We start from the raw sequence: 17,713 nt of genomic DNA, 5'->3' as shown, positions 1-17,713 counted from the left end.
GCCTGGAGTTGGGGCCCTCTACTGTTGTCAATATTCCAGCGTATAAGAAAAGCTTGTTAAACAGATTCCCTTCTTCGGGATTCATGGTTATGCTAACTTGTAATACAGTAATGCTGCCAATTATGTTTCATAATTATAACTCAGTGAAGAGAACGTGACCCAGAACATATCAGGTAATTAGAGTCATACCATTAAATGTCTCAGGACATGTTTCTGTAGGCTGAAACTAACATCTGAAAGGCCTTAGGCTGCAAAATACATCCAAATCTGTTGGATGTACAGCACTTTACCTACCCAACAGATCCCTTCATCTGGAATATCAGGTGTCTGGCCAACATCACACAGACAGTCACTCCTGTGTGCAGTTTCATAAGCCACTAAAGCCAACCTAAGTCTGTGCTGCCACCTAAAGGCCAGTGCTGCACCTCCCCAGGTGGCTGTTAAGCTTTTGCAGACATGCGTGGGGCAGCATTGCTGCTTGTGCCTGCGGCTGTAAGGTGAGATGGGTCAAGTTGGTGATCTGAATGGGGGAAAAGTAAAACACAGTAATAACATTTCCAGATCTCTTAGCACTCTGCTCTGGCTCACATAAGGCCACAAAGGGGACAGCATAATCTCACTGAAAGGAGCTGGGAGACAGGGACGTTTCAGTCAGCCCCAGCTCTGGAGGGCCCATGCTGACCACTGAAACGTGCCTTCCCTGCGCCTCAGCAGCTGTGCATTGGCTGCCAGCAGGACCACCACGAACCCCGTGGCTCGGGGAAGGTCTGACTAGGTGGAGCGGTTTGTTCAGATAACCCACCCCATCGGCACAGCACGGTGTGCTGGATGCTCTGCCTGCAAAGCTTCCATCTCAATTCAGACAGCTTCAGAGCAGAAAATAATTCTACATATGACCTCTGCTGACTTAGTTTTTCCCAGTTAAACAACTCTCTTATCAGCTCTCCAAAGTGCGGGAGCTGATGTTAACATCCTTGCCCGTCCTGGCTGTGTGTAAGCCCTCCAGCCGAGCACCCGCTCGCACTCCGCTGCTGCCTGACCGATGCAGGAGTAGCAGCAGCCTCACGGTGCGGGCCGGCTGCACAGACACGGACCTGCGAGAGGCAAACCGCCTGTGTGAGCAGGGAAGCCAGCCCTATCCCTCCGCAGAACGAGTCCAGCTGAGCTTTTTCCCTGTGGAGATTGCACCTTTCAGCTGGCTGAAGGACGGAGCTGTGGGAAATCAGAGGGCCTGGGGAGGACGCAGCGGGGAAGGTGGCTGCTGCGTGGGATCTCACACAACCCCTTCGGGCTGTCCCAGCCTGAGGTCTCCTTACACCCTGCTGGGGGGAGTTCTGAGACTCAGCAAAAGCACCCGCAGGAGAGAGATCGCCTGAATTGCGGGACGGAGAGGCGGGGGAATGGAGGCAGGGACCCGGAACAAGACATCGCCTGAATTGCGGGACGGAGAGGCGGAGGGATGGAGGCAGGGACCCCGCACACGAGATCGCCTGAATTTGCGGGACCTGCCGTTTGCGTAGCCCCGCCCAGGCGTCCCGCGCGGCCAATGGGAGGCGGCGGGGCGGGGCCGGCCGGGTGCGGATCCCCCGCGCTGCCCGCGGCGCGCCTCGCTCCACGCGGCGCCGCGCGCCCTGCCCGGGAGCCACGCGTGTCCTGCCCGCGGCGCCGCGCACCGTGCCCGCGGCGTGTCCTGCCCGCGGAGCTCTGCCCGCGGAACACCGCGCGTCCTGCCCGCGGAGCCCCGCAGCCTGCCCGCGGAGCCCTGCCCCACGCGCGCCGGGACACAGGTGAGTGGCGGAGCCCACGCGGCCGCCCGCCCACCCGCGGCGGCGGCTCCCGGCGTTTCGCTGGTGCCGGTGTCACCGCCGGGCGGGGGCCGCCGGCGGGTGGCGGCGCCGGGAGCGGCGCAGCGCGCGGTTGCGGCCGCCCCCGGCGCCGTGCCCGGGCGCGTGGGGCCGGGGCCGAGGGTGCCGCGGCCGCGGGGGCCGGTGCGGGGGCGGCGGGCCGGGGGCAGCCGGTGGCGGGCCGGTGGCGAGCTGTCGGGCCCCTCGGCGGGGCGTGCCCGGGCATATCCCCGCGCCCTGCCGCCGTCCCCAGGGTGGGCGGCGGGGGGCGCCGGCGGGGCCCGTCTTCGGGCCGGGGTCGGGCCGGCCGCGCGTGGGTGTGCAAGTACCGATGGCGAGTTGTGCACAGCAGTCGGTACTCGGGTTACGCGCCCCTTCTCCCTCTCACTGTACCTCTGTGAGGGTGTTCATAGTTGTAGTAAGAATTGGAGGGAAAAATAGACGCTGCAGGTAACCGGAGTTATTATTGCAAGCAAGACGGTGACAGTTATGAATGAGTAGATGTGGGGAGAAAAAAAAAGAAAAGAAAAAAGAAAAAAAAACAGATAGAAATCAAAGGTTTCCTGTAGATTGGTAGGAGTTTTGGAAGTCTTAGTTGAGATATCTCATGAGTCACAGACACCCAAGAAGGATGACCAGAATTTCACGCGGTTGATATGAACATATGTATATGTATGTGGGGGCCCTGTGATTGAAGGTATCCTGCTACTGAGGGTGTCTGCTCCTCTAGGATGCACTATTCTCTTTTCCCAAGCCCCATTTGCCCACCGCAGTTTCTCATACAGCTCCTGCTGGTGTGGGCAGCCCTTCCTTGGGGCCTTCGTTGAGCAGCCGCTGTGGACAGGGATGAGGCTGTGGCCGGGTGGGTGTTCTGTGGGACTATAAAACTGAATGGGAACAACAGCGGAAACAGGAGTGATGCACTGTGTCCTGTATTGTGGGTGGTTTTGGTAGAGTTTCAAATATCTGCCTTTGCACTTGGAACGCAAGGAGCAGAAAGTGAACGCTGCAGCCTTGGGACTACTGCAGGGCAGTAAATAGAGATGCAACTTCTCCCAGAGTACCTCCCGTTCTCGTCTGCCGTTAGGATGCTTTCCCCTAAAGCAAATATAAGTTTCCAGCCACTCCATGCCAAGTAATTAGTGGACAACTTTGTGATCAGAACTTCCAAATGTGTTGGAAAACCTGCTGATTTCCAAAAAGAGCATGGAAAGATCCAGAATAAGTCCTTTTTTCCCCCTATTTTGTTTCTCTGAGCAGTCTTCTGGTCCACCGCGCGTCCCCTAGGGGTGGCAGGTCACTCCCTGCATGCTGGTTAGTGTAGGAAGGCACACAGAAATGCTGCCCGGTGAAAAGGACTCCGGGTTAATGAACGCGAGTGGAGGAATAACTGAGCAAGAGGCTGGGGGTAGGTATTGCCATATGCAAGACGCGCAGTCATATTTTCCAAATAACCTTTCTTTTTTTCTCCCTCCTTTTCATTTGCAGTTTTTATTTGGGATATTTATTCTCTAGTTTTGTTTTTCAATACATACCGACATTCCTTTTGAGGTCCTTCCTGTTAGTGCCTCCTGGCTCTGCTAGGCGGTAACTTCATTCATGAAGCCGCCCATAGGGATCTGCTTGGCCGGCCCCTTGGCTCGAGCAGCAGTGCCCAGGAGCTGTTCCCTGTGTGCGGACACAAGGGCACCTGAAGCAGGGGTCTTGGCTGAGGGCTCTCCCAGCAGTGGGGGCAGGCAGAGACCCCCACCCCTTCCTCGGGGGGGCCTTGTGGGCCCATGTAGGGGTGGCCCAGGGCAGGGGCTCGTGGGGCTGACCTGCTGCAGGTCCTGCCCTGCCCAACCTCTGTACCTGCTGCGGTGGTGACATGGCAGGGACCAGGAGCAACATCGTTTGCACTGACTTTTTTTTTTGTACCCTTTCATTTATTTCCTCCTCCTTTTTATTCCCTACCACAGTCTGTTAGCTGGACACAAAAGGGAGTTTATAAATAGTTCGGATTCCTATATAGTTTAATTTTTTTTGAAAACTTAGTTTACACAGGAAAAAGAGAATCAGAGCTCCAGAACTGTCACTGAGGTAAATGATCTGGGACTCGCACTGTAGCTTTGAGGAAATGCTTTTTTATCTGATGATGATGATCTGATGAAACTCATTCAGCAATTCACGTTTTTGCTGTCTCAGTAATAACGCAGCAGGGAGCACACCCTGCTCGCTCAACTCAGGCAAGTTGTCCCGTTAAGACGATAAAAAAGTACGTTAACAAGTTATGACTTTTCTTTTAAGTTAGAAGATTTCGCACATCTTGAAACAATGGCAGTACGTTTTGCTGCCTTCCAGCTGACAAGTACATTGATACCATACCATGTTTGTATTCCTCTTTGGCAGTCACCTTTAGATGTGTAGTTTTCAGAGAGGTGGGAGGGTTTTGTTGTTTGTTTTTGTTTTTTACTTTCAGCTAATTAGGACTAGTCATTTTCGTTGTTTATTAGACAATCAGAAATTGCTGCTTTACCAGGGCAGTGCTATGTGGTTTTTGATGTGTGCTTCATTTACAAATTAAATGTCTTGGTGTTCTGGTATTGTTAAAATAAAAGGTCTTTTTTAAGAAGTACCATCACTTTGAATTTCACGCCAGATATTCAAGAAAGCTTTCATTCCACTTATCATTATATTGTGGCTTGAGAAACAGCAGGCCTGGTCTATGCTTCACAGTTTTGCGGGCATGGTTGTGGTGTGATGTTTCCCCCACCATCCCTCAGCGATACCGTCATGCTGGCAGGTGTCCTAATGTATGCGTACTTGCACTGGCATAAGATTCCTTTTGCCTGTGTAACTTTCTCTGTTTGGCAAACTGGTTTAAGCTGTGCCCCTCCTGGGGAGATAGTCTGGAAGGGATGTGTTCGTATCTGCAAACCCTTCTGACGTGCAGAAAAGTCTGTAAATTCACAAGAGAAAGAGGTCATGTCAGCAGAAGTTGTTTGCACTACAGTTTCACCAAGACTTTCTTTGTCACCTGTATTTCTTTCTTGTATTACAAAGACGCTTTGGAGAGCTGATAGGCAGGCAGCCTGAAGTCTTGCCTTCTTTTCTCTGAGTTCAGCCCCAGGTACCGGAGTATCGGCAGCGCTGGCTGGGCAGCCCGGTGTAGTGAGATCCTACCAAGGCTTGGGGGCCTGGAGCTCGGAGCAGCAGCCTGCCAGCCTGCTGTCGCCTGTGCTCGGCCCGTCTCCTGGCTTTTTATTTCTCCTCCTTCATTCAGCCCGTAGCAGGAGCCTAACGCTGAACTTGAATGTTTGTCCTTTGACAATGGCACAGAGGTCCCTCTTCACCACCTTCTGAGATGGTGACAAATTTCCTTTATTTATTCTATAGTGTCAGTAACCTTTACGCTATTTATAGGCTGTGATCGTGCCCCTCCCGAGATGTTTGCAAGATAAATTTAGCTCCCTTAGCTTCTCATTGCCGTATATCTTCACGTCCAATCCTCGCTGGCTTTCGCTGCCTTTCCTTGTAGCAAGTGAGCCGCTGGCCATGTGCGTGAGCTGCAGTAAGCAGTGACTCACCTTCTAAGCTTGTCCGGGGCAGACTTCATCTCAAATGAATCCTGATGGTTCAGAGACTGGGGAGCCTGGCCAAACGTCTGCTTCCTAAAGGCAGTCTGCATGGGAGTGGTGGGGGATTAGACAAAGTCCAGAGAAAGCCTGCAGAGACTCGAGCGCGCGCTGCAGGACGCTTGTATCCGCGCCTGCTGGTGGAGCAGGTAGGATGCGAGGGGCTGTCGCAGGAGGGGGCGGTGGGGAGAGCTTGGTGGCTGTGCAGTCCTCTTGTCTCCCTGGTCTGCGCGGGGGTCTGGCAGGGTGCTGTCCTCCCGGCTGAGCCGCCCTTCTCCTGGGGCCCTGAACAGGACAGCTCTGGCTCAAATGCCAAGTTTCCCAGGTGTTTCAGACTGTTCGGAGTGGTGCTCTTCAGAAGAGCATTTCCAAGTGTTTCCTGCTCCTGGTGGGTGTTCAGAAGTTAACGGGTCTTCCTGTCAAGGCAGGAGGAATGCTGTTTCTCTAGTGGCTGGCTGCAGGAGGTTTGGAGAGAAGTAGAAAGAAGAGTGGTCCAGTGGGGGTGGATTTTATTCCATTTCTGTCATGATAAAAACCCACCTAGAATATACAGAAAAGCACAGACAACCCTGAAACTGTAAACAAGTTGCTGGGTTTTGTAGCTTTGGGTTTTGTTGCTTGTTCTTGGTGAATCTTCAGTCTTGTGTTCTCCCATGAGCCACGCTCACTGAAGGTGGAAATCATGTTTCCACTGAGGCTAGGGGCAGTTCTGCCGTTAATTTCAGCTGAGCCATTCATTCCCCTTGGAAAGGCTCTGGATGGTGTTTTGCAGGGAGATGGCTGCTTGTCTTGCCAGCCCTCCGAGACAGCTGTGAGTGAGTCCGTGTTGTGCTGAAAGCTCAGTGCAGCAGGAGCTCCAGCAGCCCATACAGCCCTGGGCTGTGGCTGTGGGGTGTGGGCGCGTGTCCTGCCTGGCTGGGACTGCCTGTCATGGCACTGGCCAGAGCTTGGCTGCCAGATCCCTGAGCTGGGACTCATCCCTCTGGCTGACAGTCTGGGGTGCCCCAAAATACAGCTGGAGCCAGCAAAACCCACTGCCTGCCCGCTGAACCAGTGGCTCAAGTGGTCACTGTGTCTAGCTTAATATTTCTTCTACCTTGAGGGCTGCAGTATGGCAGCAAAATCAGGTACTTTGTCTGTAGCCTTTCTCAGAAAGCATCTTCTTTCCTTCGGGAGCTGTCTGTGCAGGCTGCCGCGTGGGTGAGAGCAGGCAGTCTGGCTCCTGCCAAAGTGACATTCTTGGTGCATAAGAAGTGCAGGCTGTCTTCCTGGCCAGTGTGGAAACTTTTGCCCAGAAAAGGGCACGTTGTTCCTCTTAAGTACTGGGACTTGCTATGACCTCTGTGCTTTTTTTTTTCCTCCCTTCTTCAGGTTCCGGCACCTTCCCAGCCTCGATGGACTGCAAAGAGAGTGAGGACCCGTATGAGCACAGAAAATGCACCCCATGTAGAAACTGCATGCCTGGGCAGGAGCTTTCCAAGGTAAATTGCTCTGGAAGGACTAGGAATCATCTAGCACCAAGGCTTTTACGTTGCTGGATGAATCCTCTGCTAATTGTCATTAAGAAGGATGATCCCCATACATTAGAAAGAGCTGATCCTCATTGGGAAGGGAAGATAAGCGGTTTCACTCACCTTGCATAGGAGGGTGAGAAGACAGAAGTAAAAAGTGGGGAGGAATTCCAGGTTTCTGCTCAGGTGGTTCTCTTTTTGCCAAAGGAAATCTGAATTTCCTCCCAGTCAGTAGCACTAGGTAAAGCTGCAGCACTGTAGCCTTTCTGAGAAAGCTTTTTTCCTTCCTGAACTCTCCATGCAGGCCAAGCTGCAGACTGGGTGAGCATGAGCAGGACGCTCCTGCAATGCCTGGGTCTGGCCCAGCCTTGGCCATGGCAGTCATGCTCAGTCCCCATCTCCAGCGCTCCCTCCTGGAGCACAGCCCTGCAGGGGTCTCCTGTCTAAAATGTGCTCCACTTGCCTCCAAAGAAGAGACGCCATTTCTTTCAGTATAACCTCAGGTTATGAAGTGGCTTCTCACTGCTGCCCAACCTCGTGTCTTGCAGGAATGTGGTGATGGTACAGGGGGGGATGCACAGTGCGTTCCTTGCCCACCCAGGAAGTTTAAGGATAGCTGGGGCCATCACAGCTGCAAGCCCTGCCTGTCTTGCGCCCTCATCAACCGCATCCAGAAGTCCAACTGCACAGCAACGACCAACGCGGTCTGTGGGGAGTGCCTGCCGGGGTGAGTAGGGTCGGATCCTTGCTCCAGGCCAGCAGTGGTGATTACCCCTGGGAGCACGCGGGGAGGGGTTGGCTAGAGGGAGCTTCATCTGAGGCTGCTTCTCACACGGTACTTAGGATGAGCCCTGGTGGTCCAGAGCTGCCTCTTTGAGGAAACACAAATCAGAGCCATCAGAAGGGAACCTGAAAGCTCCCACGAATGAGCAGTGGAGGACTTCCAGGCCTGAGCTCTTCCTGTGGACACCAGGGTGGCCAAGCCCCAGAGGAGGAGTGTCTGTAGACCACTACAATTAGCAGTCCCTGAAGAGGAGGGTAGAGACCATACCTCGAGTGATGGGTGCCTCTTTCCAAGCACAGTCATGTGGAGGAAGCTGTGGTTTCTTTAACTGTTGATTTTAGCTAATTTTTTAAGGAGTTCCGGAAGTGAAGACTGCTACATACAGCCCATGAAACGCCTGAGAGCTGCAGACCATTTCTTAGCAAGCAATGTGGTTTGTGACAGAGGAATGTCAGAGCTCTGGTTTTTGAATCTCTTCCCAGACCAAGTTGCTAGCTGGAGTTTTTCTGTGGTTTTGTGGAGCTATTAATCACCATCGCCCTCCTTTAGCAAGACCCGGGGAAGGGGGAGGAGGGAGGCGGGAGGCTGCTTCTGGGTGATGTCACTCCTTGACAAAAGCAGCTACCGAAGTGAAAAAGTAGCTCTGAGCACTGTGTGAGCCGGCATCTGGGAGAGACGTGGTGCCTCGTGCCTTCTTGGCGTGCTGTGGCACGAAGAAGGCTCAGCCGCCTCTGTGCTGCCGCCGGCTGAGGGAGGCGGGCGCGTCTTCTCGTGGTGGGGTGGGCACGGGCTGGCTCCTGGCCCCGCACTGCTGAGAACCCTCTCTGCTCTCTTGCAGGTTTTACCGCAAGGCACGGATCAGCGGGCAGCTGGGCTGGGAGTGTATCCCGTGCACCAAGCAGACGCCCTCCTCTGAGCCCCAGTGTAGGTGCCCCACAGCCCACCTCCTGTGGGTGGCGTGGCCCTTGGGTGCAGGGAGCAGGGGGACGGGGCAGGGCAGCTTCATGGTGTGCGCGTGAAGTCGTCGTGACCATGTCGAAGGCATGTGCTCGGATGTGCATTTGCACCATCCTTGAGCCATTGCTGCTTGTTCTCTCCACAACACTGAACCCCTGTCCCATGTGGGCCTGCTGGAAGAAGCTTGTTTGTTATATGTGAAGAGGGAAGGGGCAGGGAAGGGGTGGCCCAAAGCCTTTGGGTCAGGTTCCAACACTTTGTGTCTGGTGTGTGTGCAGGTCGATCCAGAACAAACCTGGTGAAAGTAGCAGTCCCCACGGTACCTCCACAGGACACAGCCCTTCTCGCACTGACCAGCAGTGCCCTAGTCATCATTGTGCTGGTGCTTCTGGCCCTCTCCATCATCTACTGCAAGCGGTTCTGGAAGAGCCAGTGCCAGCGAGGTGAGTCAGTGCGTGCAGCATTTCTCTCTGTTCTCCCTTTGCTGTTTACACGTTTCTGGCCCCTTTGTTGCTGGTAGAGCACTGTCCTGAGCATTGAAAGTCAAACATTCCTCTATTCGTAGAGAATAGATGGCTCGTCCTGCTTTTTACATCTGCAGGATTTCTCTTGCTTTCTTGTATCTGCACGAAGACACAGAGGAGCCTCCCTCGTCCTTAGTACCATAATTAGTAGGAGGAGAATGTCATTTTGCTGTCAAAGTTGGCATTCTCTCTTGCTGGGGTTTCTCAAGGGCAGGCAGATGTTAAGTGGCTTTTTGCAGTGCAGGACCAGTGGGGCTGGAAGTGCAGAGGTAGGAAGAAGGAGTATGTTTGATGGCCCGGGCTGGGGTGCATTCAGGTTGGCATCCACCAGACAGTGGGCCAAGGAGCTGCTGTTTTCCAGCTCCTCGCCAGCAGACATACCATGCAGCTGAGGCCATGCTAGGGACCCAAGCCAAGCCTTTGCTCAGACTGGTTCTTCTCTATCCTCCAAGTCTTCCTGAGGACTCAGAATTTCTCAGGCCAGCGAGCAATGTTCCCCACGTCGGCTGCACCTGGCAGGTTTCTGTGTGAAGAGCAGATGTCTGGTCCCTGCTGCCTGGGCGTGAAGAACCTGAGCCCCTGCTACAGGCAGGCGGAAGGTACCCGTTCCTCTTGCTTTCCTCTTGGGGGGGAAGGGAGGACAATGCTGGGCTCCAGTTCACACAGTCTGAAGATAATCTGAGACTTTCTGAGGAGGGAAGATGGATAGTGTCCAGGTTCCACCAAAATGAAATTTTGGGTCTTCTGTTAACAACTGCTAGCAGATTTTGTACCAGAAACACTTGCACTCAGCTCTGGTGGCTCTCAAGCCTCCATCCAGCCGTGTCCTAGCTGTCGCTGTGGTGGGGGTGGCACAGATGGGACTCAAAGTTTTGCAGAGGGGTTGTGGAGTCGTGGTGTTGGGTCAAGGGCAGAAGGCTGTGGGAGGCGGGACGGGGCAAGGCCTGCATTGCACTGAATTGTGGCCCTTTCCTATTCCAGGCCCAGTGGAAGCGGTTCAGTTCATTTCAGAGGGAGAAGCCATCAGCCTCCAGCTGCCGCCCACACAGCCGGAGCTGGAGTTGCCGTCGGCTGTGGCAGTCAGCCCTGCCTCCAAAGGCCAGCTGGTGAGGAGTGTCCTGGAGAGCCAGCCCCTGGTCAGGAGCTCGGGCTGCAGTGACCGTCTGGCCACCGCCCTGGCCCCCTCCGACCTCAGGCCAGGCCAGCGGGGAGTGGCGGAGGCGCTGGCCCCCCTCTCCTCCTGCGCCTCCGAGATGCAGCACAAGTGGCCCCATGCCCCAGTGGAGTGCACCGAGCTCGACCTGCAGAAGTTCTCCTCCCAGGTGGAGTTTGTGGGCAGCGAGAGGTCGGAGGAGGTGGGGAGCCAGGCAATGCGAGGAGCCCCCAGGGAGGGGGGCAGTGCGGCGCTGGAGGCTGGGAGCAGCCTTGTGGTGGACCCAGAGAGGGGCCTGTCCCCTACCTTCCAAAACCCCACTGCTGAGAGCGGGGAGCGGCCGGTAAGTTCTTTCTCATTGCCTCTCTGACACACCATCGCATGTCCTGGGCCTTGGGCACAGAAGGCTAGTGAGTTAGGGACATGGGTTCCTAAGATTTAGGGTCATTAATGTCCAGGGTGACCTGGTAACTACCAAAAATGTTTTGCCAGATGTTTCATGGCATGTTTGGTGGGAGTAGGTGAGGATCATTTCCCATAGGTCATGTCAGAGCCCTGGAGCAGCTGGTGAGCCAGCACAAGTCCAGTGTATCTCCCAGAGGAAAGGATTAGCGTTCTTCCTGGAGGTGTCTTTTTGAAGTGGATTTGGCCATCACTGCAGGTGGCATAAGGTCACCAGCCCTCAGAGGGCCATCAGCCACTGAGACAGGACCAGCTGGGATGGTTTCAAATGCTAAGAAGACTGGAGTCCCTTTATTCAGTGTATAAACCCACCTTTAGCTATGCATAGCTGATGTACTCTGCGGGTGTTTCTCAGACTCCTGCTCATCTAGAAAGCTGACCTGGCACCAGGAGGCAGTGATTCCTACTCCCACCCAGGTTTGCTTGTAATGAACCTAGTCATTAACATAATTGAGGTTCAGAAAATGCCTGGTAATATATATATATTAACTTAGCTCCAGGTCACTGTTCATGGAAGTAGTTTGCTGGGAGGCCCTAGGAGGTTGTTAGCTCCTGGGGTAGTAACGCTGGAATGACAAGTGCCATTGCTTTGAACCTCTGTGGTGGCCCTGGGAGGACTGACAGGCATTGTTGCTGTCAGACTGTCCCCAGCCTCGGTGTCTTTATCTTGCCAGGTGAATGATGCCCAGAACCTTGTGACTCAGATCAATAACACAATGAAGGGTAAGTGTCTTCCCAGCCTCATTTTTGCTCACCATGTATTGGGGTAGCAAAGATGCAGATTTTGAAAAGGAGCTCCTTCAAAAGCCTACCTTGGCTGTGCAGAGGTGCCACTCATTGCAGGGATGTGGTGACTTTCACTGCCTTTGGTGCTAATTTCCAGGTTAGATTTCTTGCAGTACTGCTCTAAGTGGCTTGAGGGTGGGTGGTGAATGGACCCCTAGTTATCGCCTGTTGGCAGCCTTCCTGGGACTGATCCAGTTCTGTGTTGCTGAGCTCTGAAAGCAATATTGGAGGAGATCCCTGCCATGACAAGTAGATGTTTCACCAGCTTGGCAGGGATGGGGGTTTGAATCTAGCTACTGTTTATTCTCACCCAAGCTGGACGTGGTTTCTAACCCCACTTTACTGTATTGCTGCCCCCAGGTCTCCCTGTTGCAGAGCTGCCCCATTCCTTGGTGCAGTCACTTGCCTTCTTGTTAGACCCATCCTTGAACGGTGTGAAGAACTTCAGCCATGTGGCACTGGAGCTGGGGGTCACACCTCAGTTGTTGGGACGGATATCTGGATTTGAGCAGCTCGTTGCTCACCTCACCTACTCAGGAGACTCAGTCACAGTCCCTCATCTGGCCCAGGCTCTGCAGCGACTGCAGCGGTTTGACGCCTTGCTCCTGCTGTGTGACCACTTTGCTCTCAGCCAGATTCAGGGCCACCAGTGCTAGGATAAGACGGAAGGGACGGAGGAAACTTCAAGCATTGTGTGTACTGGTACGGGAGAGGATCTAGTAGCCCTGTGGTCACACAGTCTCTCTAACATGCATGTGGGGAGTATGTGGAGAGGGTCTTTGCATTGTGGAATTAGAAGCACATGAGGAGTCTCCCTCCTTGGAGAAGAGCGGAGGAGCTGGGGAGGTGACAGTAGTACTGTGTATCCTCACAGCTGTCACTCCTGCCCCTTTGGGGCAGGTTGTGCTCAACACCTCTGAGTTCATTTTTCTTCATCTGTACTTAAACCCACATCCGGCAGCAGAGCGGTGTCACAATCGCTGTGCTGCCCGTCAGTGTGTAATAAGCCCTGTCCTTTGCAAGTTGCTGGCATCGGGATGAATTCTGTGAGGTCCCTGGCCACACGCTGTGCAGGGGCTTGGGCTTGGTTGTGTGCCACTCTCTTACAGGGCCAACAATCACTTCTCTCCCATTCCAGCTTTTCAGAACGTTTTCCTTTGGCCAATACTGTGGTTTTTTTTTTTCTGGGTTTCTGTTGCCACTTTGAGTTGAAATTTTGTTTGCTCCTCCGTGTGTACTGGAGGCACTCCTCCTGAAGGAGGACCTGTGTGACCATTGCTGCTGTGGCAGGGAGAGCTGAGCAGTCAGTCTCTGTGTCAGTGCAGCATGTGGCATGTTTAAATTCATTTCCTTTACTTGAAATGGTATAGTTTTCTTAAAGAAGTTCCAAGTTGATCACCAGGGTACTTTGATGTGCAGTTGTGTTAGGTGCAGTGCTGTGCTGCTCCCTGTTCAGGGCAGTTTTTGCTCCCTGGTCTGCTGGTGACTGCCTCTACTCAGCTGTGTTGGTACATCCACTGACAGCCTCCTCGGTGTGGGTCAGGCATTGCAGGCTGATGTGGGGTGCAGCACAGGGTGCCAGAGGCAGGGACCCTCCTTTGCCTTCTGCACGGAACAGCTGGTGCCCTGCCAGTGCCAGGCATATAGGGGTCAGCTATAGACTGAAGACTGCGACTGTGCTGCAGTGAGTGTTGAAGTCCCTGTGGCAGAGCAGGCTTGCTTTAGAATATTCTTTTTTTTTTTTTCTGCCTAAAAACAAGCTAATTTTCTCATTTTTGGGAGTAGCTTTTATGCAGGGAACACCCTTCTGCATTTAATTTGTTCCTGGAGGATTTGTCAGAGCTTGCAGCAGTTTTGCCTGTGTGAGGCTCCCCTCAGTTTTCGTTGTGGAGCTTCAGGGCAGCTTGCAGGTCTGGTGGCTGCCGTGCTGTTGCTCTCATCCGTCTGCCACCAGCTTCAGGGTCTCCCCGTGTCACACAGGGTTTGGCCAGGCGGTCTGACAAGTGGGGCTTGCAGGTCCATGGTGGAGTGGCTCGTGAGGCTGGAGAAGACCTGCGGTGGGAAGCTGTGCCCTGCCTGCCAGCAGCAGTGTCTCTGCAAGCCTCCCGCTCCAGGATTTTTGTCGGGGGCGAATCCTTGCGCAGCAGGCGAGGCGCAGGGAGCGGCCCTGCGGGGGCGGATGGGAATGTGGGGCCGCCGTCAGCTGGGGAAGCTGCCCCGGCCGCCCGGCACGCGCCTGGCCCTGCTGCGCCGCCGCCTCCCGCGCCCGGGACGGGGATGCCTGTCCCACTGAGGTCATGGCGTGGAGCAGCTGAGCGGTCTTTGCCCTGTGCCTGGCTCCAGTGGGTGTTCGCTGCCTCTGCAGCTGGGGCAGGGGGCCTGGTGCGAGCTGGTTGCTTGCCAAGGAAGGCAGGAGGTGTCAGCCCCCAGCTTTGTCCCTGCCTGTTGCACCAGGACTACCAAAGCCTTTTACACCCTCCTCTGAGGAACTCAGATGAGCACTGGAATGGACCCACAGTGCTTACTCAACCAGGACAGTGCCTGATCCCCCTGAAGATCAGAGTCAAAAATTCCTTTAGGTCAGCAGGGGCAGGTTTTTGCCTCTGCTGCCATGTGTCAGGGAGAACAAGCCTGTCTTGTTTCTTCTGCTCTTTCTACGCCGTTTTGTGCCCGCTGAGTTAATTTCACTGCCCAACTTTTTCTGCCCTGTCCTTGTGGTCTGTTGGACACCTCATGCCATTTCCACCCTTCCCTGGTGCTGCTGTCCCCTCGCAGCCTCCACTCCCAGCCCCTGTACGCGGTGTGGCTCCTGCAGGGCTCAGTGCCTTGGGTGGCTGCGGGCCTTGAGTGCCTGTGTCCCAGGACCTTCAGGAGGTTTGAGCCACGGTGCTCGCTGTGTGTGTGTCCCTACTAAAGGCTGCAGCTGACGGCTGGCTCTGAGCACTTCTTCCTCCTGCGCTGGGGCTGGCCGCGCTGTCCTTGACCCTGGCAGCAGGGTGGCTGCCAGCAAGCGGCACTGTTACCCTGCCCGCCACCGCCAGGGCATCCCCAGGCTTTGCCTTTTATCTGACCACAGTACTTGGAAAAAGCAACCGACCTTCTGGGAACACAGCCCTTTGCTCAGATCTGCCCAAACACCAGTATTAATAGCTGCTCTGTTTTTTTTTTCCCCTTTTCTCCTGTTAAATGCTGTTAAGACTTGAACACACTCAGGATGTGGTCAGATAACAGGAGGCATGGACAGCTTCAACTGGATGTGACACTTTATCTCCTCCACTGTTTATTTCTTTCGGAGTCATGGTCGTTTTATTGCTCTTTGCTTTGTGAGAACCAGAAATGTTAGACCTTGTACCCATGTACCCATTTTTGGCAGGGGTGATGTACTTGGTCTGTTATGAAGCAGTCAGAAGAAGTATTTCTAGTGTAAATGCAGACTGGGGATAAGGTTTTTCCATCTGAGGTTTATCTGTGGCAGGGAGAGTGTGTTCGGATTAATCATGTAACAGAATCTAATATTTAATCTCTTTATGGACACACTTTCAACGGGAATGAAGATTAATTCACCTACAGATGTGTAAGTAAAAACATCCATGCAGCTTAACTAATCAGGTATGGCTTTGAACTTGAAGCAGGTGTAGGTGGATTGTCCTGTGTCCCTGTGTGTGTGTCCCTGCCCGTCCAGTGGGGTGCAGGATGGCGGAGCGGGCTCCTCCTGTCCGGTGCAACGCCATGGGATTGGGAGCAAACAGTGGCTAGCAACAGCCTGGTAAACTAGAAATGGCGTGAATAAAAAGGATGTCATCACTTGTGTGCTGCAGAGCCTTGTTGGGGGCCGGTGGTCTCCGTCCCTTCTGCTCTTGCTGGGTGTTCCTGTTGATGTAGGTGGGGTCTGCATTTGTTGTTGGTTTTTTTGTTGTTGTTGTTCTTTTAAGGAATCAACCCCATTCCCCTAACAGTTTTTAAGGGAAACTTATATTTTAGCCATTTGAGCAATGTTGTTCACATTCAAAACCTACCTCGCCGTGGTGCTGAGGAGGCGGCACTTGGGGCTGCTACGCCAGCCCTGCCTGGCGCAGTGGGAGCGCTGCGGTGGCCGCCTCTGCAGCAGGTCTGTGGGTAGCTGTGTTTTAACTGTTTTAACTGTTCTTGAGAAGTCTCAAGCCTGCCCGGAGCCTTTTACACAGTCTCAGTGTGAGCTTCTGTGGATGGTGCTTCATGGGTGCTCAGTCCCACACTGTAGTATTGTGGAGTGAGCTTTTTAATGGCAATGGGCACCGCAGCTCATGTCCCAGGGCTGCTCCCACCTGTGCTGATGTCCGTGGCCAGCAGCTGCCATCCAGCTGTGCTGTCAGCAGTCTCAGAATCAGCTGTGTTTACATGGCCTTTAATTTAGCCCAGCTCAAGGCCCTTTGGGCTGATCTTTCACAAATCTAGCTGAAGTCCTCGGAAGAAGGGCGACCACAAGAGTCTGAAAGACAGGCTCTGGTGCTGCAATTTGGACACTGGCAAACGGTGGCCATCACTGGGCAGCTGGGCAAGCTTCAGTTTCTTTAGCTGGGAACCAATAGACTTGGTACTTGACTTTTCTGCTTTTTCTTAATGGTATTTTCAGCACAATAAATGGAATGTAAGGGAAGGAAATTCTCAGCGAATTTCAGCTTCAGGAAGCTACCAAAGCCAAGCTGGCATAGTTCAAAAAGAGCTAAAAGAAATAAAATAATCCAGTATCTATGCAAACTTTAGCTGTGACTGAACAATGGAAATACTCTTGGGTGGTGAGATATTTTTTTTTTTTTATTTTTTACAAGCAATTGTTTTGACACCAGTCCTGTCTGGAAGTCTGATTTACAGAAGAATTTGTGGTGGGTTTCAGTCCAGCCCTGTTCTGAAAGCTCCTAAGCGTACACTTAAAAATAGGCATGTATTTAAATCTTATTAAAATAAAGAAGCAATTAGTACATCCTTGGGTGCTATTCTTGAACAGGGTGCTTATAAGAATTCACTACACTCTCACATGAGTGGGCAATACTGAAGAAAACTTTTTACAATATGGGCACGCTCTGAAAAGTCTGCAAGTGCTAGGGGGAGATGCCCTATGTGGTTTAGATTACTTAACAATGCGAATTCTGGTGCTTTTCTAAAACTAAATAAATAATTTTCTGTAGTCATAGTTTACCGCTGGGAATACATGATAATTTTTACGGTGGATGTTCTGTTTTCTTTAAGGTTATGAATAGGTTATTTATATTTTTGTAAATCCTGTGTCATTAGCATTGTAATTCTGGAGTTTATTTGTTTCCATTTTTTTTTGGCGTGAAGTTTGTATTCAAATAAAACAGTGGCTGAAACTCCTAAGTTTTGTTAAACAAGGGGTGTCGGAGTTCCCCACATTCCACCCAGACATAGTGCTGTTGAATGCTGTGTGCTTGTAGTTAAATAAATTCCAGAGTTGGAGGTGATGATGCGCCATGAGTTTTAATTCTGTCCTTCCTGCCCATGGGTCCCACTGTTGGGTGTGGAGGAGCCTGACCCAGTGCCCACACTGCTGAAACACAGGCTGGGGACAGAAGCAGAGTTGTGTGCTCATATCCTTTTTGTGTTTGGTGTCACACAGCAGCTGTTACTTGTTTTGCAGGCCTGGTCTCCCTCAGAAGGGCCAAATCCTGGGTGGGGTTTGTCTGTGGGCCCAACTCCTGGGGAGGGGGAAGAGGCAGAGACCCCATAAATGCTGCCCAAGGAGCCCCCTGTTCCTGCAGCTTCAACAAGGTGCAGTTGTTCTGTCAGCTTGTAATTACAGTCCTTACTAAGTCTGTTCATGCCCCTGAACTGTCTGTTCTTTAAAATAATTATTAGAGTGTAGGATATGACTTTCTGTTCTAATTGAAGTTATTATACTTGCTCAAACCCTCTCATGCTTTGTAGGTTCTTGTACTAGTGTAGCTTGTTTGAGTTGTAAGGAATACCCATGTGTGTTGTCCAGTGAGCCTGTATCACTGAAGCAATACAATACGTGTCAATAAAGAAGCCTCTGAAACCAAGGCACAGGAAAACACTCATCACTAAATGCAAAAGTACAGA

General features: G+C 52.9%; 1 protein-coding gene across 2 annotated transcripts; it reads left to right on the top strand.

Moving 5' to 3' along the window:
• Positions 1–1,547: 1,547 nt before the first annotated feature.
• Positions 1,548–17,094, top strand: EDA2R (ectodysplasin A2 receptor). 2 transcript variants are annotated; one of them, XM_040571896.1, is made up of 9 exons: positions 1,548–1,787; positions 6,830–6,939; positions 7,518–7,696; positions 8,592–8,677; positions 8,989–9,153; positions 9,687–9,833; positions 10,216–10,730; positions 11,524–11,572; positions 11,996–17,094. In XM_040571896.1, exons 2-9 carry the CDS (start codon positions 6,853–6,855, stop codon positions 12,289–12,291), a joined length of 1,524 nt encoding a protein of 507 aa, XP_040427830.1. In that variant the 5' UTR covers positions 1,548–1,787; positions 6,830–6,852; the 3' UTR covers positions 12,292–17,094. The 2 variants fall into 2 exon arrangements, with proteins under 2 accessions (XP_040427830.1, XP_040427829.1); XM_040571895.1 differs by lacking the exon at positions 1,548–1,787 and adding an exon at positions 4,674–5,607.
• The last annotated feature ends 619 nt before the right edge of the window (positions 17,095–17,713 follow it).

Source organism: Cygnus olor, chromosome 13, assembly GCF_009769625.2.
Source record: "Cygnus olor isolate bCygOlo1 chromosome 13, bCygOlo1.pri.v2, whole genome shotgun sequence".
In the NCBI taxonomy this organism is placed as follows: Eukaryota; Metazoa; Chordata; class Aves; order Anseriformes; family Anatidae; genus Cygnus; species Cygnus olor.
Note: the sequence above shows the minus strand (reverse complement) of the source record. Positions and strands in the feature narration are given on the sequence as shown.

Bases quoted from the DNA above. Each gene is read 5' to 3' on its own strand.
- EDA2R (XM_040571896.1), top strand. From the start codon at position 6,853: ATGGACTGCAAAGAGAGTGAGGACCCGTATGAGCACAGAAAATGCACC. The intron at 7,697-8,591 runs GTGAGTAGGGTC...GCTCTCTTGCAG, and splicing joins TGTGGGGAGTGCCTGCCGGG to GTTTTACCGCAAGGCACGGA. The intron at 11,573-11,995 runs GTAAGTGTCTTC...TGCTGCCCCCAG, and splicing joins GATCAATAACACAATGAAGG to GTCTCCCTGTTGCAGAGCTG.